The sequence below is a fragment of the Parasteatoda tepidariorum genome, chromosome 7, assembly GCF_982258835.1.
Source record: "Parasteatoda tepidariorum strain Cologne lab strain chromosome 7, Ptep-v5.0, whole genome shotgun sequence".
Lineage (NCBI taxonomy): Eukaryota > Metazoa > Arthropoda > Arachnida > Araneae > Theridiidae > Parasteatoda > Parasteatoda tepidariorum.
The window spans coordinates 3,113,828-3,135,115 of record NC_141761.1 but is presented as its reverse complement, the minus strand read 5'-3'; the positions used below and the strand labels follow the sequence as shown (position 1 = coordinate 3,135,115).

At 27.5% G+C, this 21,288-nt stretch overlaps 1 protein-coding gene across 13 annotated transcripts in view; it reads right to left on the bottom strand.

The window, feature by feature from the left end:
- LOC147806722 (serine/threonine-protein kinase mig-15-like) overlaps positions 1-20,508 on the bottom strand; it is a 145,482-nt gene extending 124,974 nt beyond the window's left edge. For 7 of the 13 annotated variants that reach the window (XM_087167104.1, XM_087167107.1, XM_087167108.1 and 4 more), the window contains exons 1-4: positions 13,132-13,302; positions 11,439-11,502; positions 7,772-8,022; positions 1,646-1,723 (exon numbers count right to left, since the gene is read on the bottom strand). Coding sequence is in view for 7 of the 13 variants with exons in the window: in XM_087167115.1 (XP_087023241.1) it covers positions 1,646-1,723; positions 7,772-7,933 (240 nt within the window). In the remaining 6 variants the exon portion in view is untranslated. Of the gene's footprint in view, positions 1-1,013; positions 1,221-1,645; positions 1,724-7,771; positions 8,023-11,438; positions 11,503-13,131; positions 13,344-14,431; positions 14,611-14,842; positions 14,855-16,872; positions 17,078-18,035; positions 18,143-19,790 lie in introns of those variants that run through there. The other 6 variants (XM_087167113.1, XM_087167114.1, XM_087167111.1 and 3 more) reach the window with 3 other exon arrangements.
- Between the last annotated feature and the right edge of the window lie 780 nt (positions 20,509-21,288).

Genomic DNA, 21,288 nt, shown 5'->3' with positions numbered 1-21,288 from the left:
GGCATTTAAACAACTTAATGTGAGTGTCGAAGAAAACAAGCATTTAATTCAGATTTTTATACTACTGTTATAATTATTTTTCAAAAGAATTACCTGGAACTAAAATAATTTCATAATGCATACATCTCTGCATATGCAATTTTAATTATAAGTAGTTCTTCAACAGACTTTCACAAATTCTGAAAATAGTTAAATAATTTTCTGAACCTCAGACTTTTAGCTTTGAGAAATGAAAAGGTTTTCGAAGAATATATTTGTTTTTATTTTTTAACTCATCATCTGAGATCATCTGAAAAGTTACAATTGCAACTTTTCAAACTATCCTAGTCAACTTAACCTAGCAGTCCAAAATCTTAATCCATAAGGATTATTCCTAGTGCAGTGATAGGACATGTGCCTATAATACAAAAATATGATGGAAACTTAAAGCATTAGCATAGAAGCAAAAGAATCATTATGCTGAGACAATTCTTATAAATATACACTTTAAGCTTTATTTACTTTTTTAAACACCCATTTGTAAAACTTTTAACACTTATTTTGAGCTATATCCAATTTTGTAAAACATACATATCAAACTATGTTCATTTTCTTACATATGTTTTTTAGCTGTATCCAAAACAAACAGCTCAACAACAATTTAATCTTTTTAATATATTGCAGATTAAAAATAGTTTTATTTTAATTTTATCAGTTCATTAAATTTTTTATGAAATTTTTTATTTTAATTAAATATTTAAGAAAGAGTATGTTAATAATCATCTTTTATTAAAAATTGATCTGTTTTAAAAAATAGTCTGAACATAAAAATTGTCACTTTAAAAACAAGAATAAGAACATTTACATATATTTGTAAGAAGTATATTTGTATAAGTACATTTAATGTTAATATTAATGGCTCAATATGCATAGATATATATAACATTGTTAAAAAAATAAAATCTTTCATAATTCATCACAAACAACTTATTCTATACAGGTTGCCCGAAATACTACAAATGTGGCATGCATACAGAATTTAATGGTGGGATCTTTCCCAAGTTTTCCTAAAGTGCCTTGCATTTCTTCGGTTTCAGTTGAAACTGTGCTGACAGCAGATTCAATACATTCAAAGGAATGAAACTGCAAATCTCAAAAAGTTCTGATTTTATAATAATGAAGACTCCACAGAATAATTTAATGTACAACGAAATATTTGACAGAAATACTAAACTTTAATATGTGTGATGTAAAATGCACAGATTAAACTCAAACACATATTAAATATTCAGTTACTTTTTAGTATCTGCTCAACATAGCACATTTTGTCGCATTGTGTGAAAAATTATCAAAATTAAGAAAACCATCATTTTTAACCAAATTAACCTACACAAAAATTATAGAAAACAGAAAGTCTTCTTAATAATCGAGAACTAGTTGTTCGGGTACATTTTTAAACTGATAATGCAACATATGATTAGTAATAATTACAATAAAACTATAATCAGTAATTTTAAATCTCTAACAATAACAGTTTATACAGTTAGAAAATACTTTTTTCTTAAAAAAATTTGATAAATTCTTAAAATGAGCAGTAAATAGCTGGAATCAAATGTAAAACAATTTATGTTCAGTTATAAATTTTAAGCATTGAAATTATACTCACTATCATAACAAAGAAGAAGTTGCAAGCCTTTGGAATTGGGAAGAGTGACATAGTGTGAGGTGTAATGCAGCCCTGAGACTAAAAGAAATATAAACATGAACATTAAAAACTTTTGAAATGCTTTGGACAATGATTAAAATAAACTAAACAAAGGAGCAGACTATATATATATATATATATATATATATATATATATATATATATATATATATATATATATATATATATATATATATATATATATATATATATATATATAGGTACTTAAAACAAGAGAAATTCTGACATAAAATTACAAAACAATTAATTATATCTATAAAAAAACATACACATAAAAAAAAAAGATTCTGCACAATCTAGTAAAAAATATATTGTGTAAAAAAAGGCCCACCAGCAAAAAATAAATAAATATAAAATAAAACAATAATACAATACCAATGTGTAAGATGCAGCAAGTATATAAAAATAGAATAATAATAATAAAAAAAAAATACTTGTATAAATGCCTTTCTAATTTAGGACCCAATAAATGTTTCAATGATACTAACAATTCTTTTTAATTGTCACACACATTTAAAAACCAAATTAGTTCATTTTAATATATATTTCATATGAAAAATCACATGTATTCCAAATTAGTTTCAATTTCCTGTTAAAAAAAGTTCTTTGTTACTACTGCAGCAGAATGCTTTAAAATTTAGTGTTTAATGTTAGTATTTTAAGGCTTTTAAAGACAATTTTTGAAGAAAAAACATTATGAATGCAATTTTTGATTATAAAACAGATTTTAATTATATTTTATAAAATTTGATAAAACCTTAAATAACCCAAGAATACAGGGATTAAATATAGGAACTTTGTATATTAAAACCAGAATTTTAAAAAGTATATATTAACTGACATTTATTATTCTCTATGCATACATGCAGACTAGCAAACATTTCAGATTATTTAACATAATTGCAATGAAATACAAATCATGAAAACATTTAATCAGGGAGCTACTTCAATTCCAAACTTCCTTATGATTTTTGTGTATTGTTTACTACAACATTAACTGCTTATCATATCATACTTATTTATGAACTTTTTCAAGAGGGATCGACAAGACATCTAGGTCTTTCTGCGACTGGGGGTGGAAATTGTAAAAGGTAGTCTCTGTTCGTAAAAAATTGTGACGAGAATGAAACAATTTTATACTCCCACTGTTTTTCTTAAACACGGTTCACTACTTCTTTGACTATCGTATTTAGGGATAATACAAGGGCCACCAGAGAGGGACTCTTGTGCTTTTGTATCACTTTATAAGTGCAGAAATCCTTTTTCAGTGGTTTTATTAGATTCAGCATAAAAAATTAAACAAATAACATTTCACATATCGTTTTCTATGATAAATTATCAGCCTGTCCTATGTTATTATAACTTATGCACCTTCAAGCATTCATTCATTTGCACCATGTAACACTTTGTCAATCTTTTTGTTTTGAAGTTTATCAATGCAGAATCTCAATAAATAATATTTCAATGCCTATAGGTACATTTATGTTTAAAAAATTAATGAATGGAAAAAATAATAGAAACAGCTCTTTCTTTTTTGCTGTTATATCAATCCCTCATTCACAACAATTTCTGCAAAAGCAAAATTTAAAGAATCAAGTCTTAGTTTACAATAACATACAAAAGTTTTAATAGCTATAATTATCAGTACCTATAATAATAACTATTTAATACATTACAATTAATATTTGCAATTTTAGTACGTTTATTAAGCATTTCACGTTTAATTTCTATCAAACAATTTTACAAGCTGTTTTTTAATATATTTATATTAAAACAAATTTTCAACAATTTGTCTCTGTTCTACAATAAGTCTGAGTAAAAATAGAAGAAATTTAAATAATTTCTGATGCACGAAAAGACAATTTAACTACAAATATAACTATTTGAATATATTTTTCATCCTTAGAATTGTTAAATCTTTTCAACTTATGAAAATACGTCACTTCAATCAATGATAAATAGTTTTTACCACTTTATTTGCCGGTTTTACGCTTTCACTATTAATGATAACAACAATAAAAACAAGAGGGGGAAACGAAGATAATTCTACTATAATTCCTGGCTAATTTGATTGATCTGTTCTTCTCAGTAAGAATGATCGTTACTATTGAAAATTATTTAATCAAATAAAATTCCCTTAATCTTATTTACAATATTATATTAAATAAATTGTGTGATACATAAAAAAACTATTATTACAATAACTTGGTTAATCATTGAAAAAAATTAATACAACATTTTTAATTTAATTTAATTTTCTAAATAGCATATATCGTAATTTAAATCACTAACTCAAAAAATGCTTTAGCCAGTTTCTAAATTTATTTATAACATATCACTCAGAGCCTTATTCCTCTAATCTCTTAGTTCGAATCAAATATGTGCTTTGATTTCCAAAGAATTTTCTTTTAAAATAGCTCCCCAACAAGTAATACATGAATATTTCAATTATTGTGCTTCAGTTGCAAATGATTCATATAAAATATTCATATTCAAAACATCATGTCATTTTCTTTTTGTACCAAATTTCATAAATGAATGCATCTTACAGAAACTATGTAGAAACTATAATAGAAATTTTTTTTTTTTAAATTCAGGTAATAGATTTATAAAATTTTAATGTTCTTAAAAATTTAGTTCGATCTTATGAAGATAAACCAACGAGATATTATTAGACTTCATAAAAAGTAACTTAAAATTAAATTGTATCTAGCATAATGAGAGGGGAGGAACACCAAAATTGTCACAAAAGAAAAAAGATTAGGAAGAAAAAAAAATACCATTTATGATTTCATTACAAATAAAGCATAAAAAATACAGTATTATAAATTACAATTTCAAAATCCGCAATCTTTGAAATCCTTATATAGCCAAAATCATGAATGAAGTTACAGCTAAAAAATGTAAATATATATATGAATTTTTCCTACAAAATAAATATCTTTATTAAAATTCATAGTAAAATATTTTCTTCTTGTCTGCAACAATTAAAATCAAAAGTTTAAAAAACCGATAAGCACCACATTTATACCAAAAATAGAATAGAAACCAAAAAAATATTATTTATTTGAGTTTATTTAAAATATTTTACTTCAATATTTATTTCAATTTGAGATAATTTACTTTGACGGCTATGATTACTTGATATTTTTATGTATAATCAAAATTGCTATTCGTTAAATTAAAATAGCAATAAAGAAATTATCGTTGAAAAATAACTTTAAAATATTTTTTTAAACAAAAATATTTTTTACAAAATTTAAATTAACTACAAAAAAAGCAGGAAAGAAAACAGTAGATGTATACCCAAACTTATAATTGATATTTGAAAGTAGGTGGGAAATGTAGAAAACATTCTCTACCCTTATGAGAAAGTGTTGCATAAAACAATAAAACACATCCCACAGGCACCCCTTCCCCCAGAAAAAGGTTAAAGCTGAACTATCTATATTAGAGGTTTATACTTAAAGAGTTTTACAACAAATAGCTTCACAATTGTATAGATTAGGGTTGTAGTAGAAAAATGTGGCAAAATAAATTGCAACACTTAATAAAGTTTCCATTCTTATTCTGCTTCAAAATCCACATTTCATTACTTTTCAGTCAAAAGATACACATTTACACCCCAAGTTGCTTAAATTATTGAATAACTGAGTCAGCTCTTTATATATAAGAACTAAAGCTTATTTTTAGCTAATTCACAAAGTTCTCTATCAAGAATAACTTTTTGGTAAGAAAACTAGCATTTGATCAGAAAATTATCCGTTTATTTAGGGGAAGTCATAAGATTACCGGGTGGTTCAAAACTATACGTCAAAAATGTGAAGGCAGCTAAAGGTGACCTAAATAAACTGATTTTGTACAGGAATGTACAATATATGCTCAAATGCAGTGTTAAAAGTGCTAGCATGTAATGCAGTATTACTCCCAAGTAATTGAAAAACAAGTTAGATAAAAGATTTATTAACAGTTCATAATATTAACAGATTTATTAACAGTTCCTAATATTAACAGATTTATTAACAGTTCCTAATAGCTTGCAACCAGTTTACAATTAAATTATAGAATTACTTGATAGAGCGAGTATCAACAAGATTCAAAGAAGTGGCGCATGAATTGGTGTACATTAGCAAAAACAGTCAGCACATTTTCAGTGGCAACCAGATCTTTAGATGCTTCAAAACTATTGATTGTACAGGTTACTTGTTTTATATTTGACCCCACATGAAGAAATGCAAGCACGTCAAATGTGGAGAATGCAGTGGCCAGTTCAGGAATGTGAGAAGAAATATATTAAAAGCAAGCAGCAATGATAGTTTTATCTGCATCAAAAATTAGGATTAGAGCGCATGAAGCCTACTAAAAGCTAAATAATGTATTCATACTTAAAACATACTCAATTGCGAAACTATCCAAAAGGAGCGCAAGAAAAAGATCAACGGAAATATTATTATTCAATTAAAAAATCATCAAGGTGCTTAATGAAGTGGAAATAGATGCAGAAAATGTTTAACAGTGACTATAAGGCTTTTAAAATGTAAAAATATCAATTAATTTAAAGAAAAGAGCTTTGAAGTAAACTAAATAAAAGATTTAAAAAAGTTAATTTTATGTAAAATAAAAATTTATTTATTCAAGTGTAAACTATCAGCAAAAATAAAATACAAAACTTTATGCATAAAATTTACATTTCCTTGAATCTCTTACAGATTGAAAATTGTCATCAAATCCCACGAAATTAACTCCAATGAATTTTTTCTATGATTTATCTTGGTGATAAGAATTTGTGTGACACCTCAAAATTTTGGCACGTCTAAAAAGATACTTGTATAAGGAATGGGGCAAAATATTAGGTAAACTGCGCCATGCATACATATAAAATTCAGTGACCTGCATACAACTCTGCATTAAATGCAAAGATCTTCACTTTGAAAGTTTGTTATTATATTACAGGCAATGAAGTTTTCAAACTCATTTGAAAGTCTGGTACTGATATTTTGCTAAGCATTAAGTTGTAGAGCATGTGTGTCAACTTATCTCTTATAACCCTGTAATTTTAAACTATGCACAAATTTTCAAACAAACCATAGAGTGAGGAATATTTGTGTTGCAGTATGCCACTTATTGTAAGTTTTTAAGACTAATTTCGTATAATTTATAATAAATATCTTCCACGTTATTATGTACATCATGACAATCAGCCACAAAATGTCAAGATATGAACTAAAGTGATCTTCAAGAACACAGAAACAGATTCCTGTGGCTAAATATTATGTTAAAACTATTAGTCTGGTAAAAATAGCATGTAGTCTAGTACTCTAACAAAAAGAGTACAAACTTTACTCACTTAACTATACTTTTACTCTAGTTACATCAGAAAAAGAATAAGGTAAACTACTAAGAAAACAAAGACAAAAAACACACAATTCAATGATGTCTTGATAACTACATGCTTGAGAACTAAATTTAACATCAATAAAACAAGTCCTAAATAAAACAAGTCCTAAATAAAGCAAAGAGAAAACTTTTGTTACTCTTAAATCAATTATATGTTATTAACTCAGAAAAAAAAACTTCTTTTTATTTAACCAACATATTAGTCATTGTGTTTCTTTGGATTATTATTTTCTTAAGTTTACTAAAGTTGCAATTTTTAAAATACCATATTTATTGCAATATAAGCCACCCTTTCCTTTTCAACATTACTGAAAATCGAATGCAGCTTAGAGTTGAAGGTGTAAAAATTTGTTGAATGGGAGAAATTTAGTTTTTACCCCTTTCAAATGGAAAAATGTAATGATCCATACTGGTCACTGCACTAGTCACGTTCCATAGGTATATCTTTAGCGTTCAATCTATCCTGAACATGATTGTCTGCATAACAAATGCATAGGATTTCATAATAGACAACTCTTTGTATGAAAACAGCGACACCAGCACCGATTCCAAAGTCAGTTGTGACAGTGGGAGTGACCAATCATTTTGGGAGAAAACCACAGAAAACTCAAGCATCAGTTACAAAAAAATTCATTAAAACTCAGAAGGATATCAAAATTATTTACTCACACGAGCGGGTATATAAATATCGTAGACATCACCAGAATCCAAATCTAGAGCCTGAAAACCTTCAGTAGAACCGTACAATACTTTGAGCCAAACACCCTCTTCAATCGTCATATCTATTAGAGCGGACCAGTGAGCTAAGTCTGCGAAAGACTTGAAGGCCATGAATTTGTGATACGGTATTGGTGCCCAATAATAAATTTCTATGCTTTCTTTCAAGGCGATCAAAAGGAGCTTTATTCTTTCAAATTCGACTGGGAAAAAATTATAAAAACAGTCACTCTTTGGTATAGTAGTGATATATTACTCATAAAGTTCTTAAAATTATAAAATAAAGAAATCAAATTCTGGTAAGAACTGGACTCTTAATTAGAATTAATCATCATTACAATGCCGTGATAAGTAGTCTAATGAAAAACCTACAAACAGGTTTATAAATAATATTTGTTATGCTTTGAAATGGATTTACGTTTAAGGTTATACATATTAGAATTGATGTAAATATAAAATTCAAAATAAAATTTTAAATATTAACATCACTAAACAAAGTAATCATACTTTTGTCAAAAGTAGACACTTTACAAGAATTCATCACTGTTTGAGTCATTAAAATGAATAGTTTAAATATAAACACTGCAAGCTGTTTTCTATAAAGAAAAAACACACTTATAAATACACAGTGGTACCTCGTTAACGTGAACATGCTTAACATAAATTTTTTTAACAGGGTGTTTAGCCAGATTTTTCAACAAAAAATAAGTACCTTTTATATATTTTTTAAGCACTCTAATTAGGATCTGTGCAGTAATAAACATATTTTTTTTCTATTGTTTAAAGTTCTTACTTTATAAACATAATAAAATTCAAAAGAATCAAAATTAATTTATAAAATTCACAATCAATAAAATTCAAGAACATTTTTAAAAAAATTACACAATCATGATAAAGTAACTAGTTCATGATAAAGTAACTAGTTACTATAAAGTAGAAAAATGTGAAAATCGTGCCCTTTTTTGTAATTTAGAACGAGAATCGACAAGGCAAATAAAAGAAAAATCTCATTTTAAAATATAGAAAATTATGCACTTTTTACAAACCCGAATTAAAAAACCACCACCTTTAAGGGCGTTTAAAAAGCGCAAATAAAAAATAAGCACTTTTTAAAAATGTTACGCACCCTGTTTAACATGAACTAATTTTTCACATTTTCATTTTAAAATATAGAAAATTATGCACTTTTTACAAACCCGAATTAAAAACCACCACCTTTAAGGGCGTTTAAAAAGCGCAAATAAAAAATAAGCACTTTTTAAAAATGTTATGCACCCTGTTTAACATGAACTAATTTTTTATTCCCTGCCAAATTGAATACGTACATAATACTTTAAAGTACTTTTAACATGAAATATCTTTTAAGGTGTACTTGAATTTCATTGCCCTTGGATAAAAATGTACTTTAAATGTGAACAAAAAATTCAGTTCCCCTTGAACAGGTAAGAAAACTAATCATTCACAGTTCTACATCTATAACAGTTTTTTAAATGCTTTGTTATCGAGTTATTAATTACAGCAATTAAATTAATGTGTATGAATTAAATCTGTTGAGAGAGCATTGTTGTTGAGCATTACAGGAAACAAGCCTTTTGTACTCTGATGTGAAAAGAGTTTTCTTCTACCTCATGAGTGTGAAAGTAAAGAAGCATGCTTTCTTTAAAAACCCATATTGATCCTTTGTTCAATATGAATAGTTATTTCTCCACCACTCTCGTTCCAAGAAATTGATATTACTGAACTGCATTTCTAGAGATAAATATGTGTGGAGCAAAGATTTTTCTTAAATTTCACTAACGAATACTTTCATTTCATAACAAATACTTTCATTTTTTTTTTGTAATGAAAAACGAAAGCTTGAATTTTTTTTTTTTTTTTTGGATACAGTTGATAAGTTAGAAGACTTTTGGAAAGCGTGTGTCAATAAGAAACCAAAACAAGATATTACCAATTATCTTGTTAGTAATCCTCTCTAATTTGTGCAATGAATAAATTTTTCTCAAATAGTTACTTTTAACCCACTGATGGCTCTGCACAAAAAAAAGTTGGCTTTGAACCTGCAGTCTTCTCCACATAGCAAAACGGGTTTTGTCCATGCTAATAGATAGGAGAATAGTGCACAGGTGAGAAACATTCTTCTAATTTTACCTATTTGCTAAACAGCCAGTAGCATTAGTAATTTTTTATTTGCTTCAACAGATTTAAAAAAAAAAAAGATAGAGCACCTGAAGTAAGAACATTTTTTAATTAAATTCATCTGAACTAAAATATTTTTAGCTTCCTTTATAACTTTATTCTATTTTTTGAAGTAATTGGTTGTATTTATTATGAGATTTAAAGAAATTATTTAATATAAAGCAGAAATAAAAACTAGATATATATTATAGTACAATTATAATTATATGTTTCACACATAAATAAATATGAAATCAAATATATATTAACTTACATATTTATAATGGGGATATAACAAAAAGCTTTTTGTACTACAAAAAGCTTTTTGAACTACAAAAGACTAGTTTTACAGACGCTTTTATTATGACAAGGCAATTAGGAGGGTTTACACTAGACTTTAATCTTCACTTTTCTTGAAAATACAGTAATTGGAAAACTGAAATGTTAAGCATTAAAATTTTCTTTCAAAAATTACGATACATTTTCAGTTCTTCTATTCTGCTTTTGTGTATAATCTTTGTTTTTTATATGCGTTTTTATAATAGCGCTGCATTCTTTAAGAAGTTTCTGATAGACATTACCTCTTTCAATGTTTTATGCATAATTTTTTTTGCAGAAAATATTATTTTTAACATTAAAGTTTTGTTTTAAGAATTAAGAGAATATTCTTTTTTATTCACCTTTACAACTTTAGCTTTTTTTTTTCAATAGCAGTTAGTTTTTTCTTTATCTTAAATATTTCTAATTATCTTAGTATCTAATTATCGTTGCTAACTTAAACATTTCTATTAAAACTTTTTCCCCTTTACCCCATATCAATTATACAGCTAAGTTTCGATTATTTTTCAATAATGACTAAACTTATTCCAATATAAAAATTATTTATTCATGTTTTTTAATTTAAAAAATAAAGTGTTGCTATTCGGTCAATTTTCTTTGGCCAAATATTTGGCTTTTTGACTATTCGATACATTTCTAATTCATAATAGAGATTTAAGACAAGAAAATGCAAATTAATAACAGATATAGATGTTAGAAAACATGTATTGTAAGATTTTCTTAAAAATAATTTCTGAATTGATAATGTGAACTACTTTCAGCATGAACAAATTTTCTGTCTCCCTTCGAGGTGACATTAAACAATGTTTGACTGCATGTACACAAAATTTGAGAATAGAAGAAAATAGAGCTACAAGTATGCTACGAAGCATAGTAAATAACAGTTTTCTTCTTTCTTTTTTTAAAATTTGTGATAAGCTAATTCATACTGAGAAGCAGTGCATAGCTGAATAAAATTTTGATACAGTGTTAACTTTAATGTGCACCAAATAAATATTTATCTAGTATTTCTTTTGAATTGTAAGCATAAACACTACACATAAATTTATGGACATAAATACAAAATTTAGATAACATAACACTTATGCATTAAATTCTTGTTTACCTATTTTAAAATGGATAGCACATTGAAGATCTCCTACATTTATCTAACCACTTCTTTTTTCAATCTAAAATATGATCACAGTTTTGTTAAGTAAATTGCTTTCATTAACTATAAAAAAAAGAATGGATAAAAAATTAACTTCTTAAAATATTAACTTAAATAAAAAAAAACTCATTTTAGTAATTTTTTTTTGTGTGGCTTTAATGCTTTTGTAATGAATTTGGGGCTTTTCATTAAGCATAACAATAACTTTTAAATAATTTACCACTAATATAGCAACCACTAGTAAAAATGGTCTAAAATACGTTTTTTTAGACCTAAATAAATCTAAATAATAAAAAAAAAAAAAACAATTTAGGTATAGGTATAAAATAAAAAAATATAACTTGTTAACTTAGTCCTAACTCTATACTATAGACAAACAGCATGTAGTGAGCATTTATGCAAAATTTCAATAAGATAAGGCAAACAAATATTTAAAATATCACACTTACCAATAGAGAAAATAACAAAACAGGTTTTTAGCTGCAGTAACTGCACTTATATTTAAAAAAGAATGAAACGGGGAAGAGAAGTGTAAAGGAATGTAAACAAAAACTGCTGATGAGTTAAGAAAAAGTATTGAATACAGTTATCATTCAATATCAGTTTAAATCACTGACTCATTAACCTTTACTATTGAGAAAATAGCTGAAGCAAAATTTAAAAGAATAAACTAAAAAATAAATTAAATTCCTAAAATGTTTAATGAGATAAACACATTTAAAAAATATTCATCATTTATTAAATCAAACAAAAAAGTGGTGCTAAAATATCGAAAAAAGGAGTAAAATAAAAACCAGTCTGTGCTCTTTTTTTATCTTATTTAGACACAATAAAAATAGTGGGTACATTTAATTAAATTTGTTAACTAACTATATTCTCAAGATCTGAATGTCAAAGATAAATTTTACATCAATTCCAATTTAACTCTCAATGAAATAATAAAAGTTATAAAAACTTTTACAAGCCTTAAAAGAGCTGAATCTTTAAAATGCTGCTTATAAAATAACAAAATCGTTTAAAAAAAATTGAAGCTATTTTTTCAATAATATATGACATTTAAATTAAAACCATTAAAATTAAACAAAAATACAGAAATTAATTTAGCCACTGTAGTATTTGTAAAGTTTAATATTGAAACCTTTTTTATTTATTTAAATGTAGAATACCAGTTAATAAAATTAGCCACTTAATACAATCAAACTTCCTAAGAACGAATGATGCTTTATTAAGTGACAGGCACTGTATATTATTAAAAGACAAGTCTTGCTGCAGCTCCCTATAAGAAAATGGGTTTTTAAAACTTTTATAACTTCTTCTCTAACTAGGACAAAAAAAAAGTTTGGGAGAGATGAAAACGAATTTGTATTTAATATTGAAATCTGAAATTTAATGATTTACTCATAATAAGCTTAAAAGTATATTTGGTTACCGTTAATAATAAAAAATAAATGAAATCAAATAAAAATTAATTACATTGATTAAAATCAAAAGCTGAATCATAAAACATGCATTAAAAGCTATTTCAGTTTCCCTATAAGCTAATAAAAAATAATTCATTAATAACTAAAATATAACTGTAAGGAATATATAAAAAACAATCCTGAACTTGAATATGTGTTAAACTGATAATACACTAACTAATACTCACTCCATCAGTTCTTAATATTTTGCTCCTCAGCCATGAGAGGTAATATACGCATACTCTACACTTTTCGCCAGACACTGTGACAAGAATATTTTGGCCATCTAGGACTTCAATTTGCCGAAATTTTCTCCTCGATATTAACTGGTACCCCTTACCTTGATCACTACGGTCAAGAAGCATGAGTCCATTCTCTGTACCAATCAGCAGATTTACTCCTAAGTAACAACAGTTTATATTAAAAAAACAATAAAGTAAATTTTAGCTACAAAATTAAGTTCAAAAAGAAATTAATATAAAAAATGATAATTCCAAGCAACAGTGTGATAAAATATTGCTATCAGCAATGTAAAAATTCCACCTAATGCTTAAGTCACAGTTAGTGGCACAAACAAATAAATAAGTAAATTACACAATGCAATGAATTTAAACTAGCTTTTAATCTATTTTAATAAATGTTAACCTGCTTTAATTCCAATTAATATCAGCAAATTACTAATTAATTTTTTTCTACAAAATAATTTATAATTTTATTATGCCATATTAAAAATTTAATGTCCTTGTTCGTTACCCACGAGAAAACTTAGAAGGATACACAATAAAACATTTAAACATCGTGTTGCAATAATAATGAGTGATAATTTATTAATAAATTAATAATGTAAGGCTTACTGTTTACTTTTCACACTAAAAATAAACACCATCAAAGACTTTAAAATTATTAAAAAAAATATTTCACTATTGAATGCTTGACTTTCAAACAAATGGCATGTTTTTACAGTTTTTTATTTATTTATTTTGATTTCCTTTGCGAGCAGCAGAAACGATCATCGCCTGGTGAATTACCTTGAAAAGGCAAGATCCTCTGTTTGAAGTGAAATTATTTAGTTGTAAGTGAACTCATTTATTTAAGAAGGTTGAAATAACAATCATATTTTAAAATAAAACAATTTAATTTGATAACTATTAATGAAAATAATAATGAAATTATTAACGAAGTTAAACTCATAAAATCTATATGAAAAATATTAATGGTTAAAAGCCTAGTTTTTAAAATATACAAAACAATGCCATCCAAAAATTTTTAAAACAATTATAGTCTTTTTCTTTGTAAAAAAGCCAGCAGTTAAAATATGCAAGTACATACAAACGTAAGTCAATATAAAGGGCTATAATGTATTCAGTCTTGTTCTAAATGTATCACGTTTTTTTTTTTAAAAACTCACACCTAATTTTATCACTAATCTAGCACTAAAACTAAATCAGGTAATTTGGATATAAACTTTTGATCAGAGTTGAATCGTACTTTCTTATTTCTGGAGTGTCATCAGATGACTCGTGCGATGTTGGTGTAACATTGACACTAACATGGCTCTCTCTCCTTGGAGATGGAAAGGGACCAGTACCATCACCGAACCCAAATGTGAGAAAAGAGCGCTGTTTGTGTTGTAGTTGAGGAGGGGCCTTTCCAACAGCTTGCCTATACTGTTACATAAAAGAATAAAGTTATTCAATTAGAAAAATAAAACTAAGAGGTAAACAGACAATAAAGCAATATAAAAAGCAAGCATCAAGAAACTATAAATATTAATTCATGCTGTATTATTTAAAATTAGCACAACAAACAAAGCCAATACTTATTTTAAAAAAAGTGGTGATTTTATTTTAACATTTAGTGCAATTGCAATAACATATAAAAAAAAATTTTAACACTTACTTCCTGATATATCTGCAATAAAAATTAAGATACTTTTATTATACTGATTTCTTTAGAATATTTAAAGCAAAAGTCAAATTTATACATAAGTAATATTACTTTTCATTTCAGTTAAAATAAAAACTAAATATTTTCAGCAAAAGTTATGTAATGAATGTATATGTAGTTACATATGTTATAGTGAATGCTAAAAACTTGGTAATTTCTCTTTCCAATAACATAACTAATTACTATTAAAAAAGATAACCATACACAAAAATTTTAATGAGACTTAAAACTAGAATATTACATTATGTTGTTCCATTTAAAATATGTTATTTATAAATTCTAAAAACAAACAAAAAAAATTATCATAATTCCTACTTAAAAAGCATAACTCTCTCAAATAGAAACACATAAAATTTAAGCGAATATTTTATTTTTTAAAAAAAATCACATATTAATAGCACATGTATATTTTCTGATAATTTCTGAATCTATCTGAATCTGAATCTAATATATTTTCTGATAATTAACTTTAAAAATTATTAATGTTTCAGTCACCAGAATATCTTAGTTAAAATATATATTGAATGAGCCAGTTATACAAGTCACAATAGGAAAAAACGAATTTCTTAATTCTAACTAATATTTTGCAGGGGTGACATTAAAGAAATGGGGAAACAGAAGGAAAAAAAAATATTATGCTTTAAAAACAAATAAGAATATTTTAAGTGCAATAAATGTATCAAGTAACAAAACATAACTAGATGTTTCCAGGGGTCTGTTCAGACATTTTGTGAAAGGTCCGTTTTTGTAAAATTGTGAAAAAATTAATCGTAATTTGTGAATAAAAAATAAATGTTAAGTCACATTCTTTCAACCAGGGTCCTGCTTTTGTGAATTTGTGCAAATAGGGTCCTGTTATTGCAAAAATCCTTTACAATGAGTTTTTAAATTGTAAATGGATACAAGATTATGCTCAACACTGTAAAATAATAATAAAAACAAATTAAATTTTCAAAAATAAACACCTATTGCTGCCACTAAATTAGAAATGCAACACACAAATATTTGGTTAGTCTATACTTAGTTCCTTTGCATTTGTCTTTCCCCCCCCCCCCCGCTTCCTGGGAAAGGTTCATTCGATTAGCTAAACAATAGTGAATATAAACAAATCTGTGAAGGGTCCACTTTTAAGTTAAAATAGTTTGTTAAGGGTTTGTTAATGGACCCAAATTTCTTCTAAATAGACCTTAATTTTTTAAACCAATGCCATACAGTATGCTTATTCACAGCACTACCCCCTGACACTTGACATATTCGGAGTTCTCATGCAGCTAGTGATAAGCAGTGTATGGTGTACCTGCTTTTATAACAACTAATATTCCTACTCTGAACTGACAGGATTTTTGTCCACTTTACACACTAATTTACTTTTCACTCAATAGCAAAGCAAAGACAGCAAGAATTTTATTAGTTACCATATATATATTATATTAAATATTAACTCATGCATGCATTTTAAAGTTTAAAATATATACACATTTAAATATAGTAATATAGTTAACAATTATGTTTAAATTGAGATTATAGTTCAAAATTAACTCTTACTTTAATTTAAAAAATCTGTGTTAAAATATAAATTTTGGTCAGTAATTTTATAAAAAGAGTTTTCAGAAGAACTTTTGTTTATTATACTATGGTCAATACTTAAAGTTTATTTATATACACTGGTTATTTTAGATAATAGTGCATAATAATGGTGAAAATTTTGTTTTATATAATTTGAATTCTTAACTGTAACAAAAGAGGAATTTTTCAATACACTTTTTCTCATAAGTTTAGCTACTTAAAATATCAATATTAATGTTATACCAATACATAAAAGCAATTCTTAAGGTTTTTGATAGCTTTCACTGTGATGGTTTCACACACAGTTATCTTAAAAAAGCTAAAAGTGCAAAAAAAAAAAAAAAAAAACTCGTTCACAATAATTAAGTCTTACTACAATTTTAGTAACTAACAGTTATAAAAATCACAAGTAATACCTCATCTGATATTGTTGAGTCTTGAAGCCCATGCTGTGGTGAAGACTGATGATCAGATGTGTTCGAAGCATGTTGCTGCAAGAGGTTAGGTACAACACCCATAGAACGTGCTAGCGGTCATCCCTATATTACCAGGAGAGCTTCGAGTCCAGGACCTCGATCACAGCCACCGCTTGATGAACTCCGATCCGTTCGCTCCCTATCACTGCAACTAACAAAAGAGCTTTAGTTTTCAGAACTAAACACAATTAAAAAGGAGAGAAAATTTAAAATCTCTGGAATTTAAAGTATAGCAGATATGCTTCTAGTCAGCTACACATTTATGCAGATTTTATTGCTATTACAAGAGTAATACTGTTTTACTACAGTGTGTTCCATAATTCAAGCAGGAAATAATTTTGATTGAAAACACAAGTTTTAAACCAAAAATTGTGATTTAAAAAAAAAAACCAACAAAAAAACAACTTAGAATTGCATGTGTGATAGCGCGTTTGAAATTTTAATAGTCTAAACCCAGAACTTCCAGAAATCCACAACACTGGCATTTTATTTTCAATATCCACATTTTATTAATCAAATGACATAAAACTCAAAGATTGGGTGACTTTTAGAACACTCTTTATTGCAAACAAATAGCATTTTTTCAGCTAGGAATACAAGTAATATTATGTAATTTTTTTAAAATTGTTAATACATGAATTAGAGTAACAAACCATGCCACAAAAATTTGACATCCAACAACTGACAATAACAAAAATGACTACTAAAACTGTTCCCTAAGAGCTATCTGCTACTCTATTTAAGTGCTACTCTATTAAACAAGATTTGTCTTACTTATAGTTCTGAGGATAATATTATTTTTAATTTTCACAAATAAACTTGAAACTTATATATCAGTTTCAAAATGAATACTTTAAATAACTATAAATACATGAAACAATACTGCATTAAAATGATAAACAATTCATAAAATTAATGTTAAATAAAGTGATACATTATTGCATTAAAAAAGAAATGTAAAAAGGTTAGCAATGTGTAATAAAGTAGACATTATATTAAATCATTTAAGTTTGTGTATTTTGAAGAAAAAAAATTTTTTTTTTAAATGCAATGCAAAGGTAGAAAATTTTAAAAATAGAAAGGTAGTTAAAATAATAACTAACCATCAAATCAGATAATCTGTTTTGTTTTTGACTACCAGTGATACCACCATCAATTTTTTTATATTTGTAATCTCAACCTCCAAAAAGATGTTCAATATTTTTGTCATCTGGAAAGAAAAAATATTTTAAATTAAGTGCATAAATAGGCACAGTTACCAACATGAAAATAACAATCCGAGGATTTTATAAAAATGTAAATTTCATACCAATTCTCAAGTCATTTATATAACATTCTAGAAAAAGGAAATTTTAGAGATTTTATAATCATTTAGAAGAAACTGGTATTTCAAATTTGCTGCACTGCTTTTAGTTAGCAGTTGTCTTTAAATTAATTTGAATACTACTTGTATTTATTATTTTAGAAATAATGACTGGAGACAAAAGAACTGTTGCTGTCATGTGGACTCCAGACGGAAAACAAACTAGAGTAGTTTTGAGGTCTAGAACAGGGTTTCTTAACCTGTGGTTCATGGACCCCCTAGGGGTCCATGAGTCATATTTTGGGGGTACGCCGACTACTTTTAAGACGATGGGATTAATAATATTTAAATAACATTGATCTTTTTTTTTCTAAAAGATGAAAATACATACATATTTGAAACTAGGTGATTGAGATACCCCAAATTCAGTGCGGACCCTCTAATATCCTTGTCATATTTTTAACATTCTGCACCAACCGGCTTCCCGTTTGAACCATCCGGGGCAATCCCCTGTTTACATCCGATTTGCTATTTTTATAATCCTCTATCGACCCCTCATTTTTTATGAGCTGTCCCTTTGCTCTTTTCTCTTAGATATGCCAGATATCCTCCACAATATGAGGAGTCACATTCGCAAACCATATAAAAGTTTAACATTTTTAAAAACACAAAATAGCCTTCGAATTTTATTTCAATTGAAAATAAAAAACTAACTAACTCAGTGGCGCGACAGCCCATTAAGAGGGCCAAGGCCGACTGTGCCCATCTCAGTTTTCTTGACCTTGGGCTCTGGGGTGCAGGAGCATATGTTCCGGTCAGGTGGTCAGCTGAACGCGGAACCCCCAGTGTTAGTTCCCAAGCATGCTTGGTACTCATTTTATCGACCCACTGAAGGGATGAAAGGCTGAGTCGGCCTTGCCCGGCCCAAGGATCGAACCAAGGACCTGTGGCACGACAGCGCGAAGCGCTACCGCTCAGCCACCGGGCGTCTATTGAAAATAAAGTAAAGTAAAAATAATTGATGGTTTTTGCAATAATTTTTTTTACAGGGGGTGGTCTGTGACTTCTTAAAAAATTTCAAAAAGGGTCCATTATACCAAAAAGGTTAAGAAACATTGGTCTAGAATGAACATTGCAAACTTAATATCTTAGCATAAAAGTTACAAAACAAAGAATTAAAGATAAAATTTCTATTAAAAATAGCAATCGGAATTCTGAGAAATGACAATGCTCAGAACATTTCAGATTAACAAAATTTAAGTATTACACAATAAACGCAAATTTATTAAGAAAATAAATAAACAAAAGATCAAGGTCCTTGTTCAATTTTTATCTCTTATATTAATAATTTCTACCTTAGTAAATTTCTTGTTTACTTTGTTACAGAATAACAAATTACTTATTTATCATTTCAAAAGAAAGGAGAACATTTATAATAAATTTGAAACTAAAACTAGCTCAAAAATAACAAGTGCAGAATCCACCTAAAAAAAAAATAATAAATAAATAAGTTTTTCAATCTGATGATATCCATATACAATTTTTGTACACATACCTTTTACTACAGACTCCTCCTTAAAAGTAATCAAACAGTAAGTATGACATTTTAAATTAAAACGGCTACTCGAAATAATAATATATTAAATTTAATAATAAATTGAAAACGCTTAAAACTAATTTCGTTGGATTTAATTGACGTGTTTACATAATTGCATAAACAAGCAAATAAATTCATTGGGGTAATAATAATTCAACTTCAACAATTCATCTACAAGGAACATCGAGCAGAACAGGCACAAGGGCTTTCACACCAGTTACGATTCATTCAAAAGGCACATTCAACAGAACAAACAACAGAACTTCCACACAAATTAACATTAACAGGACAATTACAATTCAGTTAAATGTATTCATTCACAAGGCACATTCAACAGATCAAGCAAAAGAGGCAGCCAAATAATATGCAAATATGTAACTAAGTCAACTCATGTGAAGAATTTAGTGCCAAAAACAATATTATTTATATAAAAATTACAATAAATGTCGTCAACATGCCTAAATACTCGAGTATGCGACCTTTCATTAGTCAACCAACAATACAAGTAGCCGTGAATTTAAAAAAGATTGTGCACCCTGAAATAGGTAGATACTATTTTTAAAAAAAATGCATTTCTATTTTAATTGAATTCTTTAATTTAAAAATCCAAACTGAAAGCACATTTATATGGTAAAAATAAATTATTGGTTTAAAATCAATTTCCAAAGATTGTGCGAAAATATTTTTACACTTTTAGCTTACTTGTCTTCTATGATCGTTTTAGTTTTCTTTGGAATTCAAATTTTATAAGAGGTAAGATAAAAGCGCTCAACAAACTGTTAAGTAAACACCTTAAAAGGGAGCAGAAATAAGAATAAATAACTTTAGTGTAGAGGCTGCTGGTCGAATCCTTTTACTCTGAATTTTATTCCAAATATTCCTATTTCCTGGTATATATAAGTCCCGCAGTGGACTGATCATTAAGACACGGTTCCCAGGCAGATCACTGAAGTCAAATGTTCGAATATAACACCAGTTTTCCTAAACAACTCGTAAACAATTTTGACTGAAATAAAATTATCGCCGATTCCCAGAAAAATATTAGTTGCTAAAAAATTACCTTCGATTATCTTCCTGGATCAAGTATTGAGAGAAATTTGCTTTCGTAGAGAACTCTTTGGTGCAACTATCCCACATTTGCGTAACATGGAGAGGAAAACCACGAAAACTTATTTCGGTTAGCCTGACGGCAAGGGGACTTTAACCCATGATCCGTCTACCGCTGAGGATATTTTACATCAGCACTGTGGACGGTGAGAGCCGGGTGCGGAATTCGTATCGACCAGCCATTGTATCCTACCAGGTTTACCTGATCGGGAGGCGAGCTCTCTATCCCCTGAGCCACCACGGCTCAATACTATCATTTTTATTTTATGATCGTCGTTGAACAGCTGACCTAATTCTGGGTTTCGATTACCAATGTTCAATTCTGTATCCTTGTAATTTTGATCACAAT